The sequence below is a fragment of the Hippopotamus amphibius genome, chromosome 16 (genome assembly GCF_030028045.1).
Source record: "Hippopotamus amphibius kiboko isolate mHipAmp2 chromosome 16, mHipAmp2.hap2, whole genome shotgun sequence".
In the NCBI taxonomy this organism is placed as follows: Eukaryota; Metazoa; Chordata; class Mammalia; order Artiodactyla; family Hippopotamidae; genus Hippopotamus; species Hippopotamus amphibius.
The window spans coordinates 61,335,427-61,361,319 of NC_080201.1; the positions used below are offsets into that span (position 1 = coordinate 61,335,427).

A 25,893-nucleotide genomic window follows, 5' to 3' on the forward strand; every position below is an offset into this window, starting at 1 on the left:
GTAGAGAAAACCCACACATAGCAACAAAGACCCAATGCAGCCAAAAATAAATAAATAAATAAGATGTTCAACACAAATTTATTTTTAAAAAAGAGAGAAAGAGAGAAGAGAATGGGCCATTTCCAAACATCCTTGCTGCAGGGATATACACAACATGTCGTAAGTCTTAACATTCTGTGACTTCGGATTACTCTGCACTATGTAACATCTCAGGTTAGTCTCAGAGAACTAAAGATTTAGTTATTCCTAGTATGCATTATTGGATGTATGGTGTGTTGTAAGAATTGGCCAAAAAACTTATGTATTCATTACATTTGTAAGGATTCTCCCTAACATGAATTCTTTGGTGAATCTTAAGAACACACTGTTTCTTAAAGGTGCTTCCATATCTAATATATCTGTATAGTTTCTGTCCTGCATGATTATGCCCAAGGTGCGGATACTTGATAAAAAAAATTTTTTTTACAACATTTAATACATTTGTAAGTTTGCTCTCCAATATAACTGCTCTTATGTTTCAAAGTTCTGATTCTTGGGTAAAGCCTTAGTCTGCACATTACTCTTGTTTGGTTTCTCTGAAAGATGTATATTTGGAAATCTGGTGCACTGTGAGGCCTGGATTTGTGTGGTTTGTCTCCAAGATATACATTCTTACGTATCCTGAAAGTAAGCAATAATTTAAAATTTTGCCACAGTCCTTGCATTTGTAAGTACAAAGTATTCGGTGAACCCTGAGTTTAGGCAATAGCTAAAAAGCCTTGCCACGTTCAGTAAATGTGTAAGGCTTTGTCCAGTACAGACTACGTGATGATTGGTGAGAAGTGGCCCCTGAGTAAAGGTTTTACACACGCATATCATTTGTAAAGTTTCTCTCCAGAATGAATTCTTTATTGAATACTAAGGTCAAACCACTCTCTAAAAGCCTTGACGCACAGAATACATGTATACAGCTTCTACGGAGTATGAATTTTCTCATAAAGCCAAAGCAGTGAACACCTTCTAAAAGCTTTGCCACAGTCATTAACTGTGCAATATCTCTCACAGTGTGAATTCCCTGATGGTAAGATAGGCTTGAATCCAAAATGAAGGCTTTGCCACAATGAAATCATTTGTAAGGTTTCTCTCCAGCGTGAATTCTCCGATGATACACAAGGTGAGACCTATAACTGAAGAATTTTGCACATATTTCACATTTAAATGGTTTCTCTCCTGTGTGGATTACCTGATGGGAAGTTAAAGTGGATCGCATACTAAATGCTCTGTTACACCTGTGACATTTGTAAGGTCTCTCTCCAGTATGAATTCTACGGTGAGTCACGAGTTGTGAACTTTGTCTGAAGCCCTTGCCACATACATCACATTTATGTGGTTTCACTCCTGTATGAATTATCTGATGGGACGTTAAGGTTGATCTCACGCTAAATGTTTTGCCACATTCATTACATTTGAAAGGTTTTTCTCCTGTATGAATTCTCTTATGATTCGCTAGGTGATAAGTTTGTCTGAAGCCCTTGCCACATACATCACATTTATGTGGTTTCTCTCCTGTATGTATTACTTGATGGGAAGTTAAGCCTGATCGCACGCTAAATGTTTTGTTACACACGCTACATTTGTAAGGTTTCTCTCCAGTATGAATTCTACGGTGATTCACGAGGTGTGAATTCTGACTGAAGCCCTTGCCACAAACGTCACATTTGTGTGGTGTCTCTCCTGTATGGAGTATCAGATGGGAAGTGAGGCTTGAACGCACGATAAAGGCTTTGCCACACTCATGACACTTGTATGGTTTCTCCCCAGAATGAATTCTCTGGTGGATTTTAAAGTGTGATTTTTGATTGAAGACCTTTCCACATACCTCGCACTTATATGGTTTCTCTCTTTTATGGATGATTTGATGTGTAGTGAAAGCTGAACGCTGAGTAAAGGCTTTGCCACAATCATTACACCTAAAAGGGTTCTCTGCATCATGAATTCTTTGATGAATCCTGATTTCAGACTGTTGCCTAAATGCCTTCCCACACTCCTTACATTGGTAAGGTCTCTCTCCGGTGTGGATTACATGATGGTTAGTTAGGCTTGAGAGAGCAATAAAGGCTTTGCCACACACATCACATTTGTATGGTTTCTCGCCAGTGTGAATTCTTTGGTGAATCTTGATGTAATACCATTGCTTAAAGGCCTTGCCACATTCATCACACTTGTATGGTTTCTCTCTAAAATGACTTTTCTGATGGTCAGCCAGGCTTGAATTTTGGCTAAAAGCTTTACCACATTCACTACATTTGTAAGGTTTCTCTCCACTATGAATTGTCTGATGTCGTGTAAGATGTGAATTCTGACTAAAGACCTTGCCACACTCACTGCATTTGTAAGGTTTCTCTCCAGTATGAAGTCTCTGATGACTTAAAAAGCATGAATGTCGAATAAAGACTCTGCCACATACATCGCATTTATATAATTTCTTCCTTATATGAATTTTCTGATGTCTAAGGAGGTTTGCACGAAAATTAAAGGTTTTGCCACAGTCATTACATTTGTAAGGTTTCTCTCCACTATGAATTCGCTGATGTCTTGTAAGATGTGAATTCTGACTAAAGGCCTTGCCACACTCATTGCATTTGTAAGGTTTCTCTCCAGTATGAAGTCTCTGATGACTTGCAAAGCGTGAATTTTGACTAAAGACTTCGCCACATACATCACATTTATGTAATTTCTTTCTTGTATGAATCTTCTGATGCCTAAGGAGGTTTGGGCGAAGAGTAAAGCTTTTGCCACACTCATTACATTTATAAGGTTTCTCTCCACTATGAATTCGCTGATGACTTAGAAGGTTTCCTTTTTGATTAAAGAGCTTGCCACACTCATTACATTTGTAAGGTTTCTCTCCAGTATGAACTCTCCGATGACTTGCAAGATATGAACTTCGACTGAAGACTTTGCCACATACACCACATTTGTATGATTTCTCTCCTGAACGGATTATCTGATTTCTAGTGAGGAAGGAGCCCTGATGAAACGTTTCGCCAAACTCATCACATTTGTAAGGTTTTCCCTTGTACGCTTTCTGGTCCTGTGACACTACTGAAGGATGGGTAAGATCATTCCCACATGTATTAGAAATGTTGGCCTGGACACTAGAAGGAATTCTTTCAAGTGGTGGAAATGAGCCTCTACTGTTGATAGACTGCACAGCTTGATAACATTCATAAGTTTTCCCTTCAGTCTGATATGTCAGCAGTTTATCTTGAAAACTTGATCCAAGCCTATTTTCAACAAGCTTGTTTCCTGCATCCCTTTTCCCAGGTTGATTTCTTTCATAAGTGAGATTTTCTTTACAGGGTACAGGTATTCCTTTGTCATTTCTTTCATCACCTCTCCTCTGACACTCAAAGTCAGGCGTGTTTTCCCGGATTTCCTTGAAGTAAAAATCTTTTATTTCAAGCCTTTCATGTGTTTCCAACATCACTGTGTGGAACACTTCTCCCACATCACTGTGCATTTTACGTTGTAATTTCTTCATCACATGTATATGAGAGATATCTATAAGATATAAAGAACCACAGGCATCCTATTAATTATAGTTCAGAACAAGGCCATTTCTTGTTGATAACATGATATTAAACCAAAAATTATACTAATCCTGCTCAGAGTAATGAAATTTCCAAAACATGATGTTCAAAATTTAAGGAACACCAAAGGAATAGGATCCCTTACAAAAGAAAGTGATCACATGTGATTCAAAATAATCTTAGGTGGAGTATAAACGTTAAAAACTGTGAATCACTATGTTGCACACTTGAAGCATATAATACTGTAGATCAACTATACATTAATAACAAAATAATAAAGACACATAACTAAGAACAATTTTAAAGTTAAAAAAAAAAAAACCAATTTCAGGGCAGCCAAGGTTCAAACACCCTATGACAAAAACTCTAACGTTGTACAAACTTGTATTAGCTCTCAAAGAAAGGGCATTTTTCCACCATGACCCCAAAGCACACACCAATTGGCAGTAAGTATACTGCTGTCTTTTTTAATTTTTCTTTTCTTTTCTTTGCCGGGCCGCGTGGCTTGTATGATCTTAGTTCCCTGACCAGGTATCAGACCTGGGTCCACGTTAATAAAAGTGCCCAGTCTTAACCACTGCACTGCCAGGGAATTCCACTGCTGTCTTATAACTGAGGAGAAAAAAGTATTATATTGTACAAAATGTCTGCATTTTTGTACATAAGTAAATGCTAAAGAACCAACTATACATTATAATGGTAAATAATCCAAAACATGCTTACCTGATGAATAATGAATAATACAAATGGCAGTTTAGTATTGAAAAACAGATAGTATTGAGCTATTCCCTATCTAGGTAGTTACCTTAAATTATTGGTGCCAAAGTGTATGTAATAAGAATGTGCAATGAAAACTTAGTAATTAGGGGACTTCCCTGGTGGCGCGGTGGTTAAGAATCTTCCTGCCAATGCAGAGGACATGGGTTTGAAACCTGGTCTGGGAGTATCCCATGTGCCATGGGGCAACTAAGCCCGTGTACCACAACTACTGAGCCAACGCACGGCAACTACTAAAGCCCACACGTCTAGAGCCTGTGCTCTGCAACAAGAGAAGCCACCGCAATGAGAAATCTGCAAACCACAACAAAGAGTAGCTCCTGTTCGCCACAACTAGAGAAAGACCACGTGAAGAAAAGAAGACCCAATGCAACCAAATAAATAAAATTATTTTTTAAAAAAAGTTGATTCTTTGATCAGACAGACATAATTAACAAGCCCTTAAGTAGATTAACTAACAAAGAGAGAAGGCCAAATAACTAAAATAAAAAATGAAAGTGGGGGGCGGGGGGGACATCCCTGGTGGTGCAGTGGTTAAGAATCCACCTGCAAATGCAGGGGACATGGGTTTGCTCTTGGAACAACTCAGCCTGTGCGCCACAACTACTGAGTCTGTGCTCTAGGTCCCACACACCACAACTACTGAGCCCGTGTGCCACAACTACTGAAGCCCGGGTACCTAGAGCCTGTGCTCTGCAATAAGAGAAGCCACCGCAATGAGAAGCCCATGCACCACAACAAAGAGTAGCCCCCACTCACCACAACTAGAGAAAGCCCACACGCAGCAACAAAGACCCAACACAGTCAATTACTTAATTAATTAAAAAAGAAAATGGGGGGATTACAATTGATTCTACAGAAAATTTTTAAAAAATTAGAAAAGAATACTAAGAACAATTGTATGCCTAACTATTGCAAAATCTAAAATGAATTCCCAGAGACACGCAACCTATCAATTGAAGAAATAAAAAATGAGTCATGAAGAAATAAAAAATCTTAACAGACCTATACTTGGTAAGGAGACTGAGTCACTGATCAAAAATCACTGATCAAAATCAAAGGAGGGGTACTTCCCTGGTGGCGCAGTGGTTAAGAATCCTCCTGCCAATGTAGGGGACACAGGTTTGATCCCTGGCCCTGGAAGATCCCACATGCCACAGAGCAACTCAGCCTGTGTACCACAACTACTGAGCCTGCATGCCACAACTACTGAAGCCCACACGCATAGAGCCCATGCTCCACAACAAGAGAAGCTGCCGCAATGAGAAGCCTGTGCACCAAAAGAAGAGCAGACCCTGCTCTCCGCAACTAGATAAAGCCCGTGTGCAGCAATGAAGACCCAACACAGCCAATAAATTAAAAAAAAAGCAATTTAAAAAAACAAATAAAATGTAATGAGTTAAAAAAAAGTCTTTAAAAAAAAAATCAAACAAGGACTCCCCTGGTGCTCCAGTGGCTAAGACTCCACACTTCCACTGCAAGGTTAGGTTTGAACCCTGGCCAGATTTGAACCCTGGCACCATGTGGTGTAGCCAGAAAAAAAAAAAAAAAATCAAAGGAAAGCTACATAGCATCACTACTCAATTTCTAGCCAATATCTTAAAAGAATTAAGATCAAGCTTCTTCAAACTCTTCCCCCAATATCTGAAGAACAGTGAACACTTCCAAACTCATTATGAGGCTAGAATTACTCTACAATCAAAGTCAGACAAAGACTCTACGAGAAAACCCAAAACTACTATCTTTGATGAATATTAATGCAAAACTCATCAATCAAATAAGAGTAAATGAAATTTAACAGGACTTTAAAAGGATTTTACAGTATAACCAAAGAGGATATCTTGGAATTCAAGGATGGTCCAACAAATGAAGTCTTTCAATGCAAAACTGCACATTATATAAAAGAAAATACACTACATGATCATCTCAATTGATGCAGAAAAGCATTTGACTAGTTGACAGCCTTTCATAATAGAAACATTCAATATAGTAGGAATAGAAACAAACTGCAGCAACACAATAAAAGACAAATATAAAAAGCCCACAGATAACATCATACATAATGGTGAAAGACTGAAAGCTTTCTCTCTCAAATCAGGAACAAGACAAGTTATCTGCTCTTACTATTTCTATTAAACATAGAGCTGGAGTCCCAGCCAGACATATGGGAAAGAAAAAAAAAAAGGTATCCGATTAGAGAAAGGAGAAGCAAAATTATATCTGTTTAGAGATGACATAATCTAATATGTAGAAAAAACACAAGATTCCACAAATAAACTCTGATATAAGTAATTAATGAATTCAGAAAAATGAGAAGATATAAAATCAACAAGCAAAAATTGTCTTTCTATATGTTAATGATGAACAATCAGAAACAAAATTGAGAAAACATTTCCATTTCAAATAGTATCAAAAAGAATAAAATACTTAGGCAAAACCTTAGACATGTAAAGATTTGTGCACTGTAACTAAACTCGTTGCTGAAAATTATTAGAAAATACACAAGTAAATGCAGATATCCTTAGTTCATGGACTGAAAGAAAATACTGTCATTATGTCAATACTAACAAAGAGATTCAAAGCAATACCTAGCAAAAACACAATATCGTTTTTGGAAAAAATAAACACTTACATCCTAGCACACATATTGAATCTCAAGAGACCCTGAATAGGAAAAATAACCTTGAAAAAACAAAGTTAAAGGTCTGATACTTCCTTATTTCGAAACTTATTAAAAGCAAAACTAATAGTAAGAGTGTGGTACCGGTATAAATACAGAAAGACCCGTGGAAAAGACGTCAGAAATAAACTCTTGCATATACAGTCAAATGATGTTCCACAAGGGTGTCAAGATTACTCAATGAGGGAAAAGCAGCCTCTTGAAAAAAAGATGGTGAGAAAATCAGATAATCACATGCAAAAGAATATAGCTGGACTGTTACACAACATGATAGAAAAAACTGACTCAAAATAGAACAAAGATAAAGGGACTTCCTTGGTGGTCCAGTGGTTAAGCATTTGCCTTCCAATGCAGGGGACGCGGGTTCGATCCCTGGTTGGGGAACTAACTGGGGCAACTAAGCCCATGCATCACAACTAGAGAGAAGCCCATGTGCCACGACGAAAGATCCTGCATGCCACAACTGAGACCCAATGCAGCCAAATAAATAAATAAATAATTTTTTAAGACTCCTCTTTTTTTTACACTTTTTGTGGCAGAACTTTATTTATCTCTTTGTTATTTTTTGGCTGCATTGGGCCTTCATTGCTACACATAGGCTTTCTCTAGCTGCGGCGAGCGGAGCAGGGGTTACTCATTGCGGTGCGCGAGCTTCTCATTGCAATGGCTTGTCTTGTGGAGCATGGGCTCTAGGCACATAGGCTTCAATAACTGCAGCACTCTGGCTTGGCAGTTGTAGCTCTCAGGCTCTAGAGCACAGGCTCAGTAGTTGTGGCGCACGGGCTTAGCTGTTCCAAGGCATGTGGGATCTTCCCCCAACAGGGATCGAATCCGTATCCCCTGAATTGGCAGGCAGATTCTTAACCACTGCACCACCAGGAAAGCCCCATAAATAAAAATAAAAAAAATAAAAAGAACAAAGATCTAAACATACAACCTAAAAGCATAAAACTCCTAGAAGAAAATACAGGAAAAAAACTTAATGATATTGGATATAGCAAGTATAGATGACTGTTAAAGCACAGGAAACAGAAGTAAAAACAGATAAATTGGACTACATCAAAATTATAAACTATTGTGCGTCAAAGCACAGTCAGTAGAGCAAGAAGATAATCTGTAGAATGGGGAGAAAATATTTGCAAATCATGTATGTGATAACGGGTTAATATTGAAAAGATATGAAGAACTGTAAAAGAGTCTGGTCATCAATTTCACAATGATGGACCATTCCCCAATTCAATCCACTCACACATTGCAAAAAAAAAAATCAGAGCCTAAGAGTATCATCAAAACTATGAACCTGACAATTAAATAAAAGTCAAGTTCATTTCTAATGCACAGAAACGCACACGATGAGAGCAGCAATGGCTTAATCAAATAAGGGTACAGCACTTCACTGAAGGCATCATTCAACTTCATAAGCTCCCTCATTAAGATGCTTCAAAATAGTATCTGTTGAAGTCAGATAAACCAGGGGTCCCTAACCCCCGGGTCTCGGACTGGTATGTTAGGAACCAGGCTGCACAGCATGAGGTTAGCAGAGGGCCAGTGAGCGAACCTCCTTCATCTGCCACTCCCCATCACTCCCCATCGCCTGCATTACCGCCTGAGCAATCCACCCCAATTGCGTCCCCGTGGAAAATCTGTCTTCCACAAAACCGGTCCCTGGTGCCAAAAAGCTTGGGGACCACTGAGATAAACAATGACACATACAAGGTATGAAAACTGTGGCATGAACAGTTTAGTCAACAGCCCTAGAGACAGGAGGGTGTGAACCAAAGGAGAAATTCCTATACCATTTATTGAGGCTCCAAGGGGATGATGGCTAGTATATGTGAATAACACTGTCACAGTTGCTCTTGAGACATGCTTTTCTCACACTTCTCAAAATCAGGAAAAAAAAAATGGAAGCACTTACCAGTCAAGTTTTTTGGATTTTTTGTTTTTTTGAATTTTTTTTTTTTTTTTTTGCTCTGCAGCATGTGGGATCTTAGTTCCCTGACCAAGGACTGAACCCACGCCTCTTTCATTGGAAGTGGGGAGTCTTACCTAGGGGACCATCAGGGAAGTCCCTACTCAAGCTCTGGTGATGTTTTCTATGTCAGTAACCTGGAACGTGGTGACCACTCTAGTGAGCAGCTTCAAGTTGTGCTTCTGTATGTAGCAGAATAATTCTGCAACAAATTAGTAAAAATATCTCCACCAAGAATGCTGTTTCCGGACTCCCCTGGTGGCCCAGTGGTTAGGAATCTGCCTGCCATGGAAGCAACCTAAATATTTATCAACAGATGAATGGATAAAGAAGATGCAGTACATATATACAATGGAATATTACTCAGCTGTAAAAAGGAATGAAACTGGGACATTTGTAGAGACATGGATGGACCTAGAGACTGTCACACAGAGTGAAGTAACTCAGAAAGAGAAAAACAAATATCGTATATTAACACATATATGTGGAATATAGAAAAATGGTACAAATCAACCAGCTTGCAAGGCGGAAATAGAGACACAGATGTAGAGAACAAACATATGAACACCAAGTAGGGAAAGTGGGGATGGTTGGGGTGGAATGAATTAGGAGATTGGGATTGCCATATATACATTACTAATAAGAAAAAAATATCAAATTGTACGCTTTAATTATATGCAGTTTATTGTATGTGAATTGTATCTGAATAAAAGTTCTTTAAAAAAAAAAAAGAATGCTGTTTCCAGACTTCCCTGGTGGTGCAGTGGTTAAGAATCTGCCTGTCAGTGCGGGGGACATGGGTTCAATCCCTGGTCTGGGAAGATTCCACATACTGTGAAGCAGCTAAGCCCACATGCCACAACTATGGAGTCCACATGCCACAGCTACTGAAGCCCGCACGTCTAGAGCCTATGCTCCACAACAAAAGAAGCCACCTCACTGAGAAGCTGCATACCACAACAAAGAGTAGCCCCCACACGGCACTAATAGAGAAGAGCCCGCATGCAGCAACAAAGACCCAACACAGCCAAAAATAAAAATAAATACATAAATAAATTTATGTATTTATTTAAAAAAAAAAACCTATAAATTCTACAGCCAGAGTGCGGGTAATTTTTTACTCACCCTCGTATGTTTACAAGTAAACCCACCCCACAGAAGAGTGGAGAGAAATTATCCATCACTTAAAAATGGCTTATCACAGCAACAAACCAACAAAAAAAAGGACGAAATTTCAAATACCTAATAACAGGCATCTTAAAAGCAATTTCTGAGGCAAAATCATGCAAACTAAAGAAAATATGATATCAAGAAGAGACTACATTCCCAGACAAGGCAAAGAGGTAAAAGAACAGGAAAATACAATATACTGGGGTCAGATATTATAGAACCTTGCTTGACACAGGACCATGGGCTCTACCCACAGTCGCCAAGCTCAAAGATTCATACATGCTCCCCATATGGGATTGGCGATCAAAGAGAATCTCTTCATCCACTCTGTTTATAGTTTTCCTAAATAACAATTACAGAAGATACAACCCATTTCCCCATTACACACACCCCAAAAGTATGTGGCAAAAGCAGAAGAGAAGAAATGGCTGAGTGGGAATTCCCTGGCTGTCCAATGGTTAGGATTCTGGGCTTTTGCTGCCATGGGCCCAAATTCAATCCCTTATCAGGGAACTAGGATCCTGAAAGCCACACTGCATGGCCAAAAAAAAAAAAAGAAAAGAAGAAATGGCTGAAGGATCTGAACAGGCAGACAGGGCCTGAGACAGCTCCATGCAGGCTCTGAGGTGCCAGATGGAAACAAAGAGCAGCCAGTGTTTCCCATCATTTGATTAATTCTTCCAAGTACAGCAAATGAGGATGAAACTGAGATGGTCCAGGGGTTCGGACTATGGAGGCCTCAGCTCTTATCTATAGGGACTAAAAATTAAAAATCTCATGCAATCAAGTAAAGAAGAAGAGACCAAGGGGAAAAAGAGTCCTTTGAAACAGCTCACCACGTGCTCCTGAAATCAAGCAACCAATAAGCTTGAAAGAGCCAGATGGCTGAGTGTAGATCATGATAAAGACCTTGCCTTTGATACTACTGGAGCTGCAACACCATAGGCAGGTGAAAGGATGAAGTTTACACATTGAAGGATAGTGTGATATGTTGGGGAGAAGAAAAATTTCCCCTGAGAAAAATTCATAAGTAATAAACTTCTATTTTCCTAAAGAGCTCTCCATGAAGGGAGAGATTTCCAAACTCTATTAATGGTGTGGCTTCCTCTCTGCCCACGTGAGATCTGACCTGTGTTCCCACTTTTGATACATCCCCACCCATTGGTTTTTGCTATTTTCATGCCACTCTTCGCAGTCCAGGGCTCTTCCTCTTGCTCCAAAATGCAAATAATATTCAGGTCAGGAACAGAAATTCCTGCCTACAAGAGGAAATAAATAACATGTTGCGGGTTTTCCAGAATCCCAGCTCTTTGATCAGCAGAGGAGTGAGCACATAAATGGGTCTCGAAAAATATTTCACAAACTCATTCATTCACTGCTTGCCTCCTGAATGCAGAGAGAATAGTATAATTTTCAGGTAACTTGGCTCTCTTCCAAGAAATAGTCACTCAAAAGCACAGGGGTATAAAATAGGGAATCGGATATTTTAAGTTTCCAATTGGGCTTTATCAATACTTAAGCTCTGGAACAACTCCTGGTGTATCATAAAGCGCGCAGATCACCCAAAGAAAGGACAGCTTTAAACTCCTGACACTATACCATGAAGCTTTTCATCTCTGAGTCAACAGGGATTTGAGCTCAGTCAAGCAAGGCAGGGGCTCCTAAAAGGCACAGAAGGGGAAGTGCAAAAATACCCAAAGATAGGTCCCAGCTCTGGAGGGAAGTTATCCTCACCCAGGGAGATCAGGTTCCTGTAGGTCTCCACCATCACATCCCTGTACAAGGCCCTCTGAGCAGGGTACAGGCATTCCCACTCCTCCTCAGAGAATTCGATGGCCACATCGTTGAATGTCAACGGTTCCTGAAATGAAAACACATTTCAACAAGGGCACCTGAGGAGAGTCCTTATTTTCACACAAAATGAGAACAGGAGAGAGGGGTAAGGATTGATTCAGTTGAAGTATGTATTCTGACAGATCCATGCTATTTAGGGCAAATTAACGGTATCAAATTTTAATTTCTTATGCTTTTTCATAGAAATTATAATATCATGCAGGACTTCCTAGTGGTACAGTCATTAAGAATCTGCCTGCCAATGCAGGGGACACAGGTTCAACCCCTGCCGCAGGCAGATACCACATGCCATGGAGCAACTAAGCCCATGAGCCACAACTATTTAGCCTGTGTGCTAGAGCCTGTGAGCCACAACTGTTGAGCCCATATGCCGCAACTACTGAAGCCCACGTGCCTAGAGCCCGTGCTCCGCAACAAGAGAGGCCACCACAATGAGGAGCCTGCACACCACAATGAAGAGTAGGCCCCATTTGCTGCAACCAGAGAAAGCCCATGTGCAGCAACGAAGACGCAACACTGCCAATTAAATAAATAAATAAATAAATTTATTAAAAAAATATAATAATATCCTGCATTCAATATGGATTTTTCCTTTTTTTGGACAATAAATGAAATGCATACAAATAAAATTCAAGAATGGGATGTCTAGGCAGAAGTGTTATATGTTATGTTTTACACACGGAGTGATATTCAATATCTAGATGAGCTACAGTACAAGCAGTGTCTTCAGAGATGACAAAGTCCACAGTGGCTTTAAGGAAAAGTCAAAATCTTAAATTATGATGATGATACCAAGAGCAATGACTAAAGCTATTCGAATGTCTCCTATATGCTAAGCATTACTCTAAACGCTTTACATATATAAACTTGTTATCAACATAATAGCTCATTAGAGAAAGTCCTATTCTTCTTTTTCAGAGGGGAAAACCGTGTCCAAGACACTCTAAGAAACTTGCCTCAGAACAAACAGCTAGGGAATGGCACAGCAAGCACTAAAACTCAGGTGGTCAGAACTTAGAATGGAACATAAAATATCAAACAGTTAAGTAACAGAGGATGAACGTACACTGACAGAGGGTTCCCTGAGAAAACTGGAGACAATTTCAAGGTTAACCTATAGAAACTTCATAAAAGGTCACTACACACACCTACATACACACACACACACACACACACACAAGATATTACTAAACTTCCTACTATTTAAATCATTAATATGGTAGTGTAGGGAAAATTTAAAGTCATAGAATATACACAAGATATAATTTCAACTGCTAGAAAATATAAAACTTACTTATGAAATTATGTCTTTTATAAAAGCCATGGACTTCCACACTCATGGGCTCATGCACTGATGTGCAAACACATAATTAACTGAAATGAGAGGAGGTGTATCGACAGATTTTTGAGCAATTTTTCATCTTAGTGCACATTCACGTCATTTCATCATTTTTAAACAGTGAAAATGGATCAACGGTACTTAATTTAGTTTGTCAACATTATTCTATACCCAGGTTAAGTTTTTAAAAATGGTAAAAACATGAAAAAATATATAGGCTACTTTATCTCCCATCTCTTTCAAATACTTATACTTGAAAATATAAATACAATTTTATCCTTATTTAAATTTAACTATGTAGTTATTAACAAAAGACATCAGAATTTATTCTTCTATCCCACTAATAAAACATTGATTTGAGATTAGGAAAGTTATTAGTGTTATACGGAAATTTAACAGATTAAGAAAAAAATTTATCGCAGTATTAGATACTTCCAAAAACCACTGCATAATTAAAAATCATGACAAAAGTGAAATTGGGGGCAAAACTTTATTAAGCAAAAATATTTCACCAAACTTCATGATCAAAACAAAACACTGGATGCATGTCCTCTGAAATTAGTGTGGGGAAAAGTGGGCTGGCCAGGGCTCCTGCCATTCACCACTGTATACTATGTCTGAGCAGCTACCAGTAGAAGATGAAAGGGAGACAAAAACAGAGAGTGAGAGCGAGAAACAGAGAGAGAGTGTCAAAGAGCTAGAACTGTTAAAAATCACACATCTAAGGGCATGGATAGGATTAAAGTGACAGGAGAAAAAAAAAAGATATTCTGCCCTAAAGAGAGAGCCAGGGTGACTACATAATATCAGACAAAATAACGTCAGACAAAAAATGTCACAAGAGACAAAAAACATTATATAATGATAAAAGGGTCAATGCACCAAGAAGATGTAACAATTATAAATATTTATACATCTAACATTAGAGCTCCCAAATATATGAAGCAAACATTCACAGAAATGAAGAAAGAGAAAATAGACACCAGCACAGTAACAGTATGAGACTTCAATGCCCCAGTTGTAGATATGGATGGAACCAAACAGAAGATCAATAAGGAAACAGAGGACTTGAACAACATTATAAACCAATGGGAACAAACAGACATGTAGAAATCACTCCATCCAATAATAGCAGAAAACATGCTTCTCAAGCACACATGAAATATTCTCCGTGACAAACAATTTGTTAGGCCACAAACCAAATCTTAAGTTTAAGAAGACTGAAATAATAAAAAATATCTCCTCTACCTCATGGAAATGAAAATAGAAACAGATAACAGAAGAAAAAGAAACATCCATAAAATTTGGAATTTAAACTCCTTAACCAACCAGTAGGATAAAGAAGAAATGACAAGGGAATTTTTAAAATATCTGGAGGAAAATGAAATGTAAAATATAATGTACTACGGCTTCCCTGGGTTTGATCCCTGCTCCAGGAAGATCCCACATGCTGCGGAGAAACTAAGCCCATGTGTCACAACTATTGAGGCTGTGCTCTAGAGCCTGCGAGCCACAACTATTGAGCCCATGTGCCGCAACTACTGAAGCCCATGCACCTAGAGCCCGTGCTCCACAACAAGAGAAGCCATGGCACTGAGAAGCCCGCGCACAGCAACGAAGAGTAGTCTCTGCTGTCCACAACTAGAGGAAGCCCGTGCACAGCAGTGAAGACCCTATACAGCCAATAAATAAATTAATTAATTAGTTTAAAAAAGAGATATATACATATAAATAATGTACCAAAATTTCTGGGATGAAGTGAAAACAGCACTAAGAGGAAAGTGTTCATAATGCTTATAATAAAAAAGAAAAAGGATCTCAAATCAGAACAAAAGAGATAAGAAAGATAAGTCGAGATAAATGAAATAGAAAAACTACACAGAAATCAACAAAGCAAAAGCTGATTTTTTGAAAAGATGAACAAATTGACACAGCTACACTAAAAAAAAAAAGAAAATATTCAATTAACTAAAATCAGAGACAAAAGAGGAAAAAACTGTAACTCAATCGTAGAAAATTTTGAAAAGTATTAAAAGAGAGTGCTATGAACAATTTTATGCCAAAAAATTACATAATCTAAAAGATATGGGTAAATTCCCAGAAAGAAACACCCTACAAAGATCTAATCATGAAGACATAAAAGATGTGAAAAGTCATAACTAGAGAGATTGATGCAGTAATCAAAAACCTGCAAGGCAAGGATGATTCAACGTTAAAAAAAAGCAATCAATACACTACATTATAGAATGAATAAAGAAATAACACACGATCATTTCAATTCATGCCAAAAAAGCACTTGACAAAATTCAAGGACATTTAAAGATAAATACACTCAGCAAATCACCTCAGTATAATAAGAGCCACGTATTAAAAGCACATAGCTAACATCAAAATCAATGGTAAAAAGTGAAAGCTTTTCCTCTAAGTTCAGGAAGGAGGCAAAGATGAGTACTGCAATATATCCAGTCAGAGCAATTAGGCAAGAAAAATACGGACGTAAAATTATCTTTTTTGCAGATGACAAGATCTATATGTACAAAACCATAAAGATATCAAAAGAAAAATGTTATAAATAAAAAACGATATTAGAAAAGTTGCAAGATACAAAATCAACACACAAAAATATCACTGCATTTCTATAAACTCAAAATGAGTAATCTGAAAGGAAATAAGATAATCATTTTTACTAGAGCTTAAAAAAAAAAAAAAAAAAAAACAGAACAAAACACTTGGGAGTAAATTTAGCCAAAGGGTGAAAGACTTGTACACTGAAAACCACTAAACTCTGCTAAAAGAAAGCAATAAAGATGCAAATAAATAGAAACACATCCCTTATTCATGAATTGAAAGACTTAATTTTGTTATAAAGTATACATACTGCCCACAGTGTTCTATGCATTCAATGGAATCTCTATCAAAATCCCAATGGCAATTTTTGTAGAAATAGAAAAAAACATGTTAAAATTCATACAGAATTTTAAGGGACTCCAAGTAGACAAAACACTCTTGAAAAGAAGAAAGATGGATGCCACGCTTTTTGCCAATGGCACTGGCATAAAGAGATATTTAAACAAATAATACAGGGACTTCCCTGGTGGTCCAGCAGGTAAGACTCCACGCTCCCAATGCAAAGGGCCCAGGTTTGATCCCTGGTCAGGGAACTAGATCCCACATGCATGTCACAACTAAGAAGTCCGCATGCCACATGCCGCAACTAAAGATCCCACATGCCACAATGAAGATCCCACGTGCCACACTAAGACCTGGTGCAGCCAAAATAAATTAACTAATTAAAAAAAAAAGAACAAATAGAACAGAATAGAACGTTCAAAAATAAATCCTTGCACATATGCCAGATAATTTTTGACAAGGGTGCAAAGACTACACAATGGGGAGAGAACAGTCTCTTCAACAAATGCTGCAGGGAAACTGAGTGTCTACCAGCAAAACAATTAAGCTGAAACATTACCTGCATCAAACTTAAAAAATCTTCTGTGTCAAAGGATACAGTGAGCAGTGTTAAAAGACAACCTCCAAGGACTGCAGGTGATGAAGATGATTTAAAGAATCTCTAAGGGTCAGAGACTTAGGTTGATTCCCTGTTTATTTATTTATTTATTTATTTATTATTTATTTATTTATTATTTATTTATTTCAGAGTATCAAACCATTTAATTACAAAACTTAAGCCACTTACTAATTATTCACCTTCTAAAAAACACAAACACGAGAATAAAATAAACACACCCAACACTCATAAGCCCTTGCAGGCTAGGAAGCAGCCCTGGACAGAGAGCCTGCAAATGTTTTTCCTTACACCTAAGTCTACATTTCCTCATGCATTCTAGGGGTCCCATGTTCTGACACCTCTTATACGGGAAAGGAAACGGAAGCTACAAGAGTCATGGACAAGAGGGTCACAACAATCTTAAAGCTATTTGATGCTGACGGCTGGTACACTCTAATTTGAAGCTCTGAGAAACGGCATCAAATAAGCAGTGTCAAGTACCTCCTCCTGGCTAACCTGTACTGTCACTCTTTGAAAGGGCATCTTTGGGACTGCTTATGTTCCTTCACTGCAGCTTTTGCTTATGCCCAAGCACAAACCCTAAAATTCATACACAGCCTCTAAGTTCCAGTACAAACGTTCGTTTCAGGACAACCCCAAGTTGATGTAGTGTTTCTTAACATATCTGTAGTGTCTACTGGGTGTCATCCCCTTGGAGAGGCTGGCCAGACGGCAGCATGATGTGGGGGCCCACATGGTCAACTTTCCTACTGGCCCACTTGCTCCCTATTTTACCTGGACACAGTCAACGTTGAATCCTGAAGTCAGTGATGACCTTGGCCTGTCTTCATTCTGAAGCTGTGCTCTTATGTAACTGAATCCAGTTCTTCACCATTAATTCAGTGAAGCTTCCAAAACGTGTCAGGCATATTCCTAGGAGGCATCCTGGGATGGAGCGGCAGGGTCCTGGCTTTCCGGCTCTGGAGGGGGCGCTGGCACAGCTTCTTTTTTCTGGGCCGCCAGGAACTCGTGAATCGCTCGTTCTATCTGTGGCCTGAAGATGTAGTTTAGTTTGGGATCCACCACCTGGAAAATAATTCTGTCCACTCCAGCTTCCAACATCCCTGACTGAACCACACTCTGCCTCAGAGCATTTCACAACTGGTTTTTGTTCATCATAGGATTCCATTCCTGCTTGTCCAGATGTGCTGACACAAAATTATCCACTTTCTGCCTCAGGCTTTGGTAAGCTGACGTGGTGTCCATGTCGGCCAGGCAGTCCCGGCGGAAGCTGTCAAACAGGCCCCGGCCCTTGAGCTGCTCCACAATGAGTGCGATGAGCTGCAGGTCGCCGGGAGGCAGTGAGGCCGGGTTGATGGAGCCGCCGCTGCCGCTGGCCCCCATCGCACCCGTCCCCCCGCCAGCAGAGGCCTGGCCCGCGCCGCCCCGCCACCCCAACGTCCACCATGGCTGTGCCCCGGGCCAGCGAAGGAGGCCGAACACAGCTTCCTTTCAGGGACAGAGGGCCTGGGTCGTGTAGAGGTGGCAGAGGGGCAGGAGAAGGAGGAAGGGGTGGCGGCAGGGACGGCAGCTGCAGGTCCTGAGGCTGCAGGGATGGTGGTAGAGGCGGCAGAAACCGCTCTGATTTCATATTTAAATTCAGTGATGGAGGGCTTCCTAGGTGGTGCAGTGGTTAAGAATCCGCCTGCCAATGCAGGGGACATGGGTTTGATCCCTGCTCCAGGTAGATCCCACATGCCACAGAGCAACTAAGCCCACGTGCCACAACTACTGAGCCTGTGTTTTAGAGCGCGTGAGCCACAACTACTGAGCCCATGTGCTGCAACTACTGAAGCCCACGTGCCTAGAGCCTGTGCTCTGCAACAAGAGAAGCCACGGCAATGAGGAGCCCCACGCACCACAACGAAGAGTAGCCCTCACTCACTGCAACTAAAAGAAAGCCCGCACACAGCAAAAAAATAAAAAATTTTTTAAAAATTAAAATAAAAAATAAAATAAAATCAGTGATGGAATAAAACACCATCTATAACGGATATCTCTGAACTTTCCATTCCATTCCCAATCATTAAGATTTTGAAGGAGGTATTCACTCATCTAGCTTCAAGTGTACTAAAATGGTCAGAACTGATTTCCCCTTATTGGTCTGTGTTCCAGATTTTACCAGGTATTTGTACATATTAATACGTGACTTCCACGTGCAGCTTCTTTAATGGGGTTTACAAAGAGCGGACAGTGCACCCAGATGGGGCTCCTCGACAATGCCTGCTGCCCGACAGCACTGACACTCTGTCTCCAATCCACGGGTGTGAAGCTCTGCCCAGGACCACGCCCAGGAGAGACGCTTCACGAGTTCCAGGTCACTGGGTCAGGGGGAGATGGGATCTAAGCGGAGATGACAGGCCCTAAGGGAAGGCCCAGGTGAGTGTGAATGTACAGGTGTCCGGCAGGATGCTTCAGAGTCAGACAAGATGAACGAGTCCAAAGAAGGGCATTTCAGGAAGGACAGACTGAGAATCCAATGAGAATACACCTTTACCTGAGAAAGAGCTATTCCTGACTCCTTTTCTTTCTTCTTCCTCCTCTTCCGGGCTTTTTCCTTAGACAACATGAGTCTTCAGAGGTTGACCCTGAAAGTTGAAAACAGGATGTTTAATGCTTAGAATCAACATACCCCCTCCCTGTGCCACAACCACACACACATGGAAGACCTCACCCTGTGGAACAGACAGTCCTCTGCTGCCCACTGTCACAGGAGGGACTCAGGACAATAAACTCCTACACAGAGACCAACAGGTGAGTTTTTCCACTTTATTCAGATCTCGCTCTGCTCCTGGTGAGGCCCTCACACACACAGCAGCAGTGGGCACCTCAGCTGAACCCAACAATCCACCTGAGGTCCCAGACCAGCCCTGATCCATCCCCATGCAGAGCAGAGCCCCTCCTCACCTCAGCCCAGATCTCAGCCCTCAGGAATGTGAGGACTCAGAGTCACGATCCTCAGTGATGCATACAGATCAGAATCACTTCAGGCACATTAAATACTATTCAGGTTGGATCCCACACCGACTATGTGAAGGGAAATCCCTGGTCAGAGGGTACGAAACATGTATATGCAAAATGCCTCAGAGATCTAATGTGAACCCTGGGTTGAGTGCCACTCACAGGAAGCAAGCCCAGCACACTTCCCACTTTCTTTGTCTTTTCCAGCTTTACTGAGATATAACGGACTAATGAAAATGGTGTATATCATATACACCACTAGGTCTCCAGAACTTACTCACGTTACAACTGAAAGTTTGTACCTGTTGACTAACATCTCCCTACTTCCCCCACTCCCATCCCCTGGTAACCACCATTCTACTGCCTGTTACTATGAATTTGACTTTTTTTTAGAATCCACATATAAGGGAGACCATACAATATCTGTCTCTGTCTGGCTTACTTCACTTAGCATAAAGTTCTCGACAATGATTCAGGTTGTCACAAATGGCAAATTGCCTTCATTTTTATGGCTAAGTAATATTTGACAATGTCTTCATTACCCATTCATCTGTCAGCAGACATTTAGGTTGTTTCTGTATCTTGGCTATTGTGAAATGTACACATATGCACTAATGCTCATGTGAGTTCGGGTATCTCCTTCAATATTCTGCTTTCATTTCCTGATTGTTTTATTTGTTTTGGTTGTTTTGGCTTTTTTTTCAGATATACTATCAGACGTGGGATTGCTAGATCCTGTGCCTGTTCTATTTTTAATATTTGAGGAAATTCCATACTGTTTCCACAAAGCTGTACCATTTACATTGCCACCAACAGTGCACAAGAGCTCCCCATTCTCAGTATTTTGTGTGGCGTGCGTGCGTGCATGCGGTGTGTGTGCGTCTTCTTCACCATGAATAGAGTGGCTCTATTGGAAGAAGGTTTCACGTCAATTCAGTCCATCCTTCCTCATTTGCAGAGAACAATCAAAAGGGACCTGAGAGAAACATCTTCCTGTCACCTCATAGCTCACTTTTACCAGACCACACAAAAAAGAAGAAAACAGACTACTAGACTAACTGGTTAAACTAGGTTTTGACCGTTAATATAAAAGATCACTGACATTTTACCAAGTACTCATTAAAATAATCTAAAATCATTTACTACTTAGCCAAAGAACTGTTCCAATATATAAGATAAAAAGGAAGAAGCACACAGACATCAAGTAAATCTCAAGAAAATTTTAAAGGAAAATAATTTGTGAATTTTTTTAACCTAATAATTCTGGTGTCAAAGATAAAAAAACTGAGAATATATCGTATTTAGAAAAAATGACATGACTTAATTATAGAAGACCAGCAAAGGTTATTTCAGAAGTTAATGATTATTTATAGGAAGGCAGAAATTGAATGAACTAAGATTTATTTCAAGCTACAAAAAGAATTAAATGTAAAGAAAACAGTGAGAAAAAAATCCAGTAAAACAAAACCAAACCAAACCACCTTATAATGTTCCTTTAAAAAGGCACCATGTAGGGACTTCCTAGGTGGCGCAGTGGATAAGAATCTGCCTACCAATGCAGGGGACACGGGTTTGATCCTTGCCCCAGGATGATCCCACATGCCACAGAGCAACAAAGCCCGTGCGCCACAACTATTGAGCCTGCACCCGTAAGCCACAACTATTGAGCCCATATGCCGCAACTACTGGAGCCCGTGCTCTGCAACGGGAGAGGCCACCTTAATGAGAAGCCTGCGCACCACAGGGAAGAGTAGCCCCAGCTCTCTGCAACTAGAGAAAGCCCGTGTGCAGCAACGAAAGCACAACACAGCCAATTAAATAAATACATAAATAATTTTTTTAAAAAAGGCACCATGTAGTGACAGAGTCAGTCATTTCTTGCGGTGCGAGTCCTGTCCACAGTCCTCTACCCCACGTCAGGAAAAAAGGGTGAACCACAACTGTTTGAGTCAAGTCACTGCCCCCTGGCTGAACAGGGGTTGCAAATGTAAGTTATCTTCTGTTACAAATAATTACAAAATGAACAAGCCCTGTACACAGGAACTTTGCAGTTCTCACCCTCATCTGTATAAACAAGCAAGTTTCACTTGTATTAGATTCTAAAGCCACAAATCAATATATCACAACTTAATCATCCACATCCAAACAACTCACCATCCATCTGGACCCAGTTTCCCCTCTACCTGCATTACTATGTGTTTCCATTTCATTCGGTTTATATATGCATCTATTTCTTTCCGTCTCTCTTTTCCATTCCGCTCTGCTCTACTGCTCTTTCTCACCTCCTATTTCTTCCCTCATACCTATCCTGCCCCGACTCTGCAACTTATTCCTCCTCTTGTTCTTTCTCCCCAACCTTTCTGATTGCTCTAAAACTCCAAATATTTCTGCCTCTTTCTTCCTCCATCTCTGCTCCCTCTCTGTCCTCGCTTACAGCCCTCCTATCCCTGTCACCTTCCCTTTGCCTCCACTCTCTGGGACATCACATGGCTATGCCTCCTTCCTGTTCTCTCTTCCTCTGTTCTCTCCTTCAATTGTCCCCTTTCTCTCCCAGCACCATGATGCTCTGTTGGCCATTCTCCAATTAAGTTGAAGTGGGGATCGAAGAACACTAGGTGTTCACGCAGAAGGACCGGCCTGAGGAAGACGTGAGGACAGAGGCGCTGGGAGGGAGGGGTCTCAGGAGAGGGGCGGGCTCCCCAGGATCCCAGGACCGGGGAGAGGACTCGGCCTCTCCGGGAGCCGGGCGGCCGGCGCTGCCCTCCGCGGGCCGAGAGGGCGAGGTTTGGGGCCGGGGGGCTCGAATCCACCTCACGGAAGAGGACTTTACGTAGCGAGGGCGGAGGTAGTAAAAGGTTCCAAGCAGGAAAACGGCGCGAAAGGTGGCATCCGCGTGGACCAAAGGTCGAAAACCCAAGGGCAGGGACCCGACTCAGAGCGATTTCATCCCCAAAGTGAAACGACCCCCACTTTGAATTTCTTTAGGATGGAAGGGCGGGGGCGAATATTTAAAATTCCATAGTAAGGACCACACTCTGAGGCGGTATGGAGGGACCCGAAGCACAGATACACTAGAAAGAAGAAACTCACGCAGCGGACAGAGACTTCAGCTCCCTCTCCGTGGTAACCGCCGCTCTGCTCTCCGCTTCCGGGTATGTAGACCAGTGCGCAGGCGCAGAGTGCTTTGGCGAGCAGCCTGGGGGCGGGGACTGCGCAAGGCGCATACGTGAGGGGGCGTGGCGAGGAGATCTCCCAGGCCTGCGGAAACCACCCCGCCCAACAAAGGGCGGGGCAAGACGCGAGGCCTCTGTACCACCGCCACCAACAGAAAGCATCTCTTAGAGATTTAGAAACGTGTGTCTGTTGAACTTTGTGTAGCAGCTTTGCCTCCTGCTTACTTTAATTTACTGTTGAAACCAACGGTAGTCACCAGTTCGGTCCATTAAACTATAACTTGCTTAGTAAGTAATAAACTGTAACCCGCCTTTGCGAATCAAGCTCACTTTATTTTTACAAAAGCTTGCATATCCTGCAAGTGTCATTTAGCGAAAGATGTTTGTCCAAGTTGTTTTTTAGAAACTTGGAGTCAGCTGTGCCCAGCTTGATGCTGAGCTGGTTATGACTAGTTAGAATCACTGACCTCCACCTGGGCACCTGTGAGTGTCTGCTCTGTGGCATTTTTACATCAGAGGGCCCCAAACTCCACCTTCTGAACGTGCTGAGAGCCGTTTTCTGAACATGAGTTCCTGAAGAAGCCTGTAGCTTAGTTGTGCTGGTGCAGAACAAGGATTACCTCACGTTTTTCTTACCTCCAGTCACTTTTCCTGTGTCCCAGGCCTTTCCATCAGGGAGGTGTGTTTGATATTTGTTCTCCCATCACTTAGCTTGGCTGCCTCACCATTAAACCTTTCTCTGCTACAGACCTTCATGTCTTGCTGAGCATTGGACAAAGGGACCTAGTTGGGTAATGTAACCAGATAGGTTAGAGGATCCCCAGAAAAAGAGAACCAGGCATGGCTTTATTGATGCATGAGAAACTATTTTAGCCTTAGCCAATTTGTGATCTAAGCCTAGCCACAATGCTTGGCCTTGAACAGGTCTCAGTAATGAATGACCTTGAGGGAATAAAGGAATTCAGAAATATAGCCTGCAATCAGGCAAGAGCAGTAACAACAGCAAAGATAATGTATCGGTTGTAATGACTCCCAGTTCTGTTTCAGTAATAAAGACTAGCCTGAAGCACCCAAATACCAGATCAACTGGAACCTAAGGGATGTTAATGTTGATCTTTCTGACCGTCCTGACTTCAGTCAACTAAAGCATAGACTCTGTTGACAGCCCAAGCCGCTTCAGGAATAGGCATGCACCCTTAGCTTAAAACTTCCCCTTGGACTTCCCTCGTGGACCAGTAGTTAAGACTTCAGCTTTCACTGCAGGGGGCGTGGGTTTGATCCCTGGTTGGGAAAATAAGATCCCGCATGCCTCGAGGCATGCCCTCCCCCCCAAAAAAAACTCCCCCAATTTTGCTGTTGGGGAGACACTTCTTTGGGAAAGATCCCCAGTGTTCTCCTTACTTGCTGCAAGTAATGTCATTCCTGGGAATTCCCTGGTGGTCCAGTGGTTGGGAATCCAGACTTTCACTGCTGCGGGCCGGGGATTGATCCCAGGTCAGGGAACTAAGATCCTGCAAACCATGCAGTGTGGCCAAAAAATAAATAAATAAACAAATCCTTTCTTCTTTCCTGATTTGGCTCTGTTGTGTCTGTTGGCTACACATCCGTCAAGATTTTTTGGATAATAGTAACACTCTCTAACAGTTTTAAGATAAAAGCTTACGTTGTGTGGGACACTTCTGTCCGTATCCCCCTCCCCTGCCCTGCATGGCTCTTAGTTCCCCAAACAGGGATCAAACCTGGGCCCTTGGCAGTGAAAGCATGGAGCCTTAACCACTGGACTGCCAGGGAAGTCCCAGAAACAGATATTTTCTTCAGGACAAGCTGAACATGGTTTAAGTCAAAAGCTATTTTTGCTAGCCAAATGCGGGCAAGTCCTGCTGGTGAGACTGAAGCCATTAAGTGGTCTGGAAACCCTCATGTGGCAGTGACTGGAGCCAAGGAACATTTCCTGCAATTCGAATCAATATAAAATAGATAATCAACCAGGACCTTCTGTATGGCATGGGGAACTATACTCAATATTTTGTAATTATCTGTAAGGGAAAAGAATTTCAAAAAGAAAAAATATATATATTCTTTTAAAATATATATATATATATATATATATATATATATATATATATATAGCTGAATATATACATATAACTGAATCACTGTTCTGTATACCTGAAACTAACATAACATTGTAAATCAACTATACTTCAATTTTTTAAAAAAGAGTATTGGGAGGACTTCCCTGGTGGTGCAGTGGTTAAGAAACTGCCTGCCAATGCAGGGGACATGGGTTCAAGCCCTGGTCCAGGAAGATCCCACACACCGTGGAGCAACTAAGCCCATGCACCACAGCTACTGAGCCTGTGTGCCACAGCTACTGAGCCTGCATGCTGCAACTACGATGTGTTCCACAACAAGAGAAGTCACCACACTGAGGAGCCCCTGTACAACAAAGAAGAGTAGCCCCTGCTCGCCACAACTAGAGAAAGCCCTCACACAGCAACTAAGACCCAATGCAGCTAAAAAAAAAATAAAAGAGTATTGGGCAGGAGGGATGAATTGGGAGACTGGGTTTAACACATATACACTAATATGTATAAAATAGATAGCCAATGAGAACTTGCTGTATAGCACAGGAAACTCTACTTCACTTTGCTGTACAGTAGAAACTAACACAACATTGTAAAACAACTATACCCCGATTTAAAAAGAGAGAATTAATTTCAGTGGTTTACGAAAACAAAAATTGGAGTTGTTTTATACTGACATGCATTTCTGTTTCTATTCCCCATTCATGGAGGAGGCCTGTTGGACTGCACCAGGGACATCA

The 25,893-nt window shown here is 41.0% G+C and overlaps 1 protein-coding gene across 1 annotated transcript; it reads right to left on the reverse strand.

Annotated features, from left to right (window-relative positions):
* Positions 1-986: 986 nt before the first annotated feature.
* LOC130838284 (zinc finger protein 665-like) lies at positions 987-23,044 on the reverse strand. Its single transcript, XM_057711140.1, has 4 exons — positions 22,984-23,044; positions 19,430-19,520; positions 11,906-12,032; positions 987-3,543 (listed from the first exon to the last, which is right to left on the reverse strand). Exons 2-4 carry the CDS (start codon positions 19,499-19,501, stop codon positions 1,106-1,108), a joined length of 2,637 nt encoding a protein of 878 aa, XP_057567123.1. The 5' UTR covers positions 19,502-19,520; positions 22,984-23,044; the 3' UTR covers positions 987-1,105.
* Between the last annotated feature and the right edge of the window lie 2,849 nt (positions 23,045-25,893).

What these genes read in the sequence shown, in the direction of transcription:
- LOC130838284 (XM_057711140.1), bottom strand. Translation starts at nt 19,501, where the DNA reads ATGTTGTCTAAGGAAAAAGCCCGGAAGAGGAGGAAGAAGAAAGAAAAG. An exon ending in CAGGAATAGCTCTTTCTCAG is followed by an intron (nt 12,033 to 19,429) that starts GTAAAGGTGTAT and finishes TTTTCATTTCAG; the next exon opens with GAACCGTTGACATTCAACGA. An exon ending in CAGGAACCTGATCTCCCTGG is followed by an intron (nt 3,544 to 11,905) that starts GTGAGGATAACT and finishes TATATCTTATAG; the next exon opens with ATATCTCTCATATACATGTG.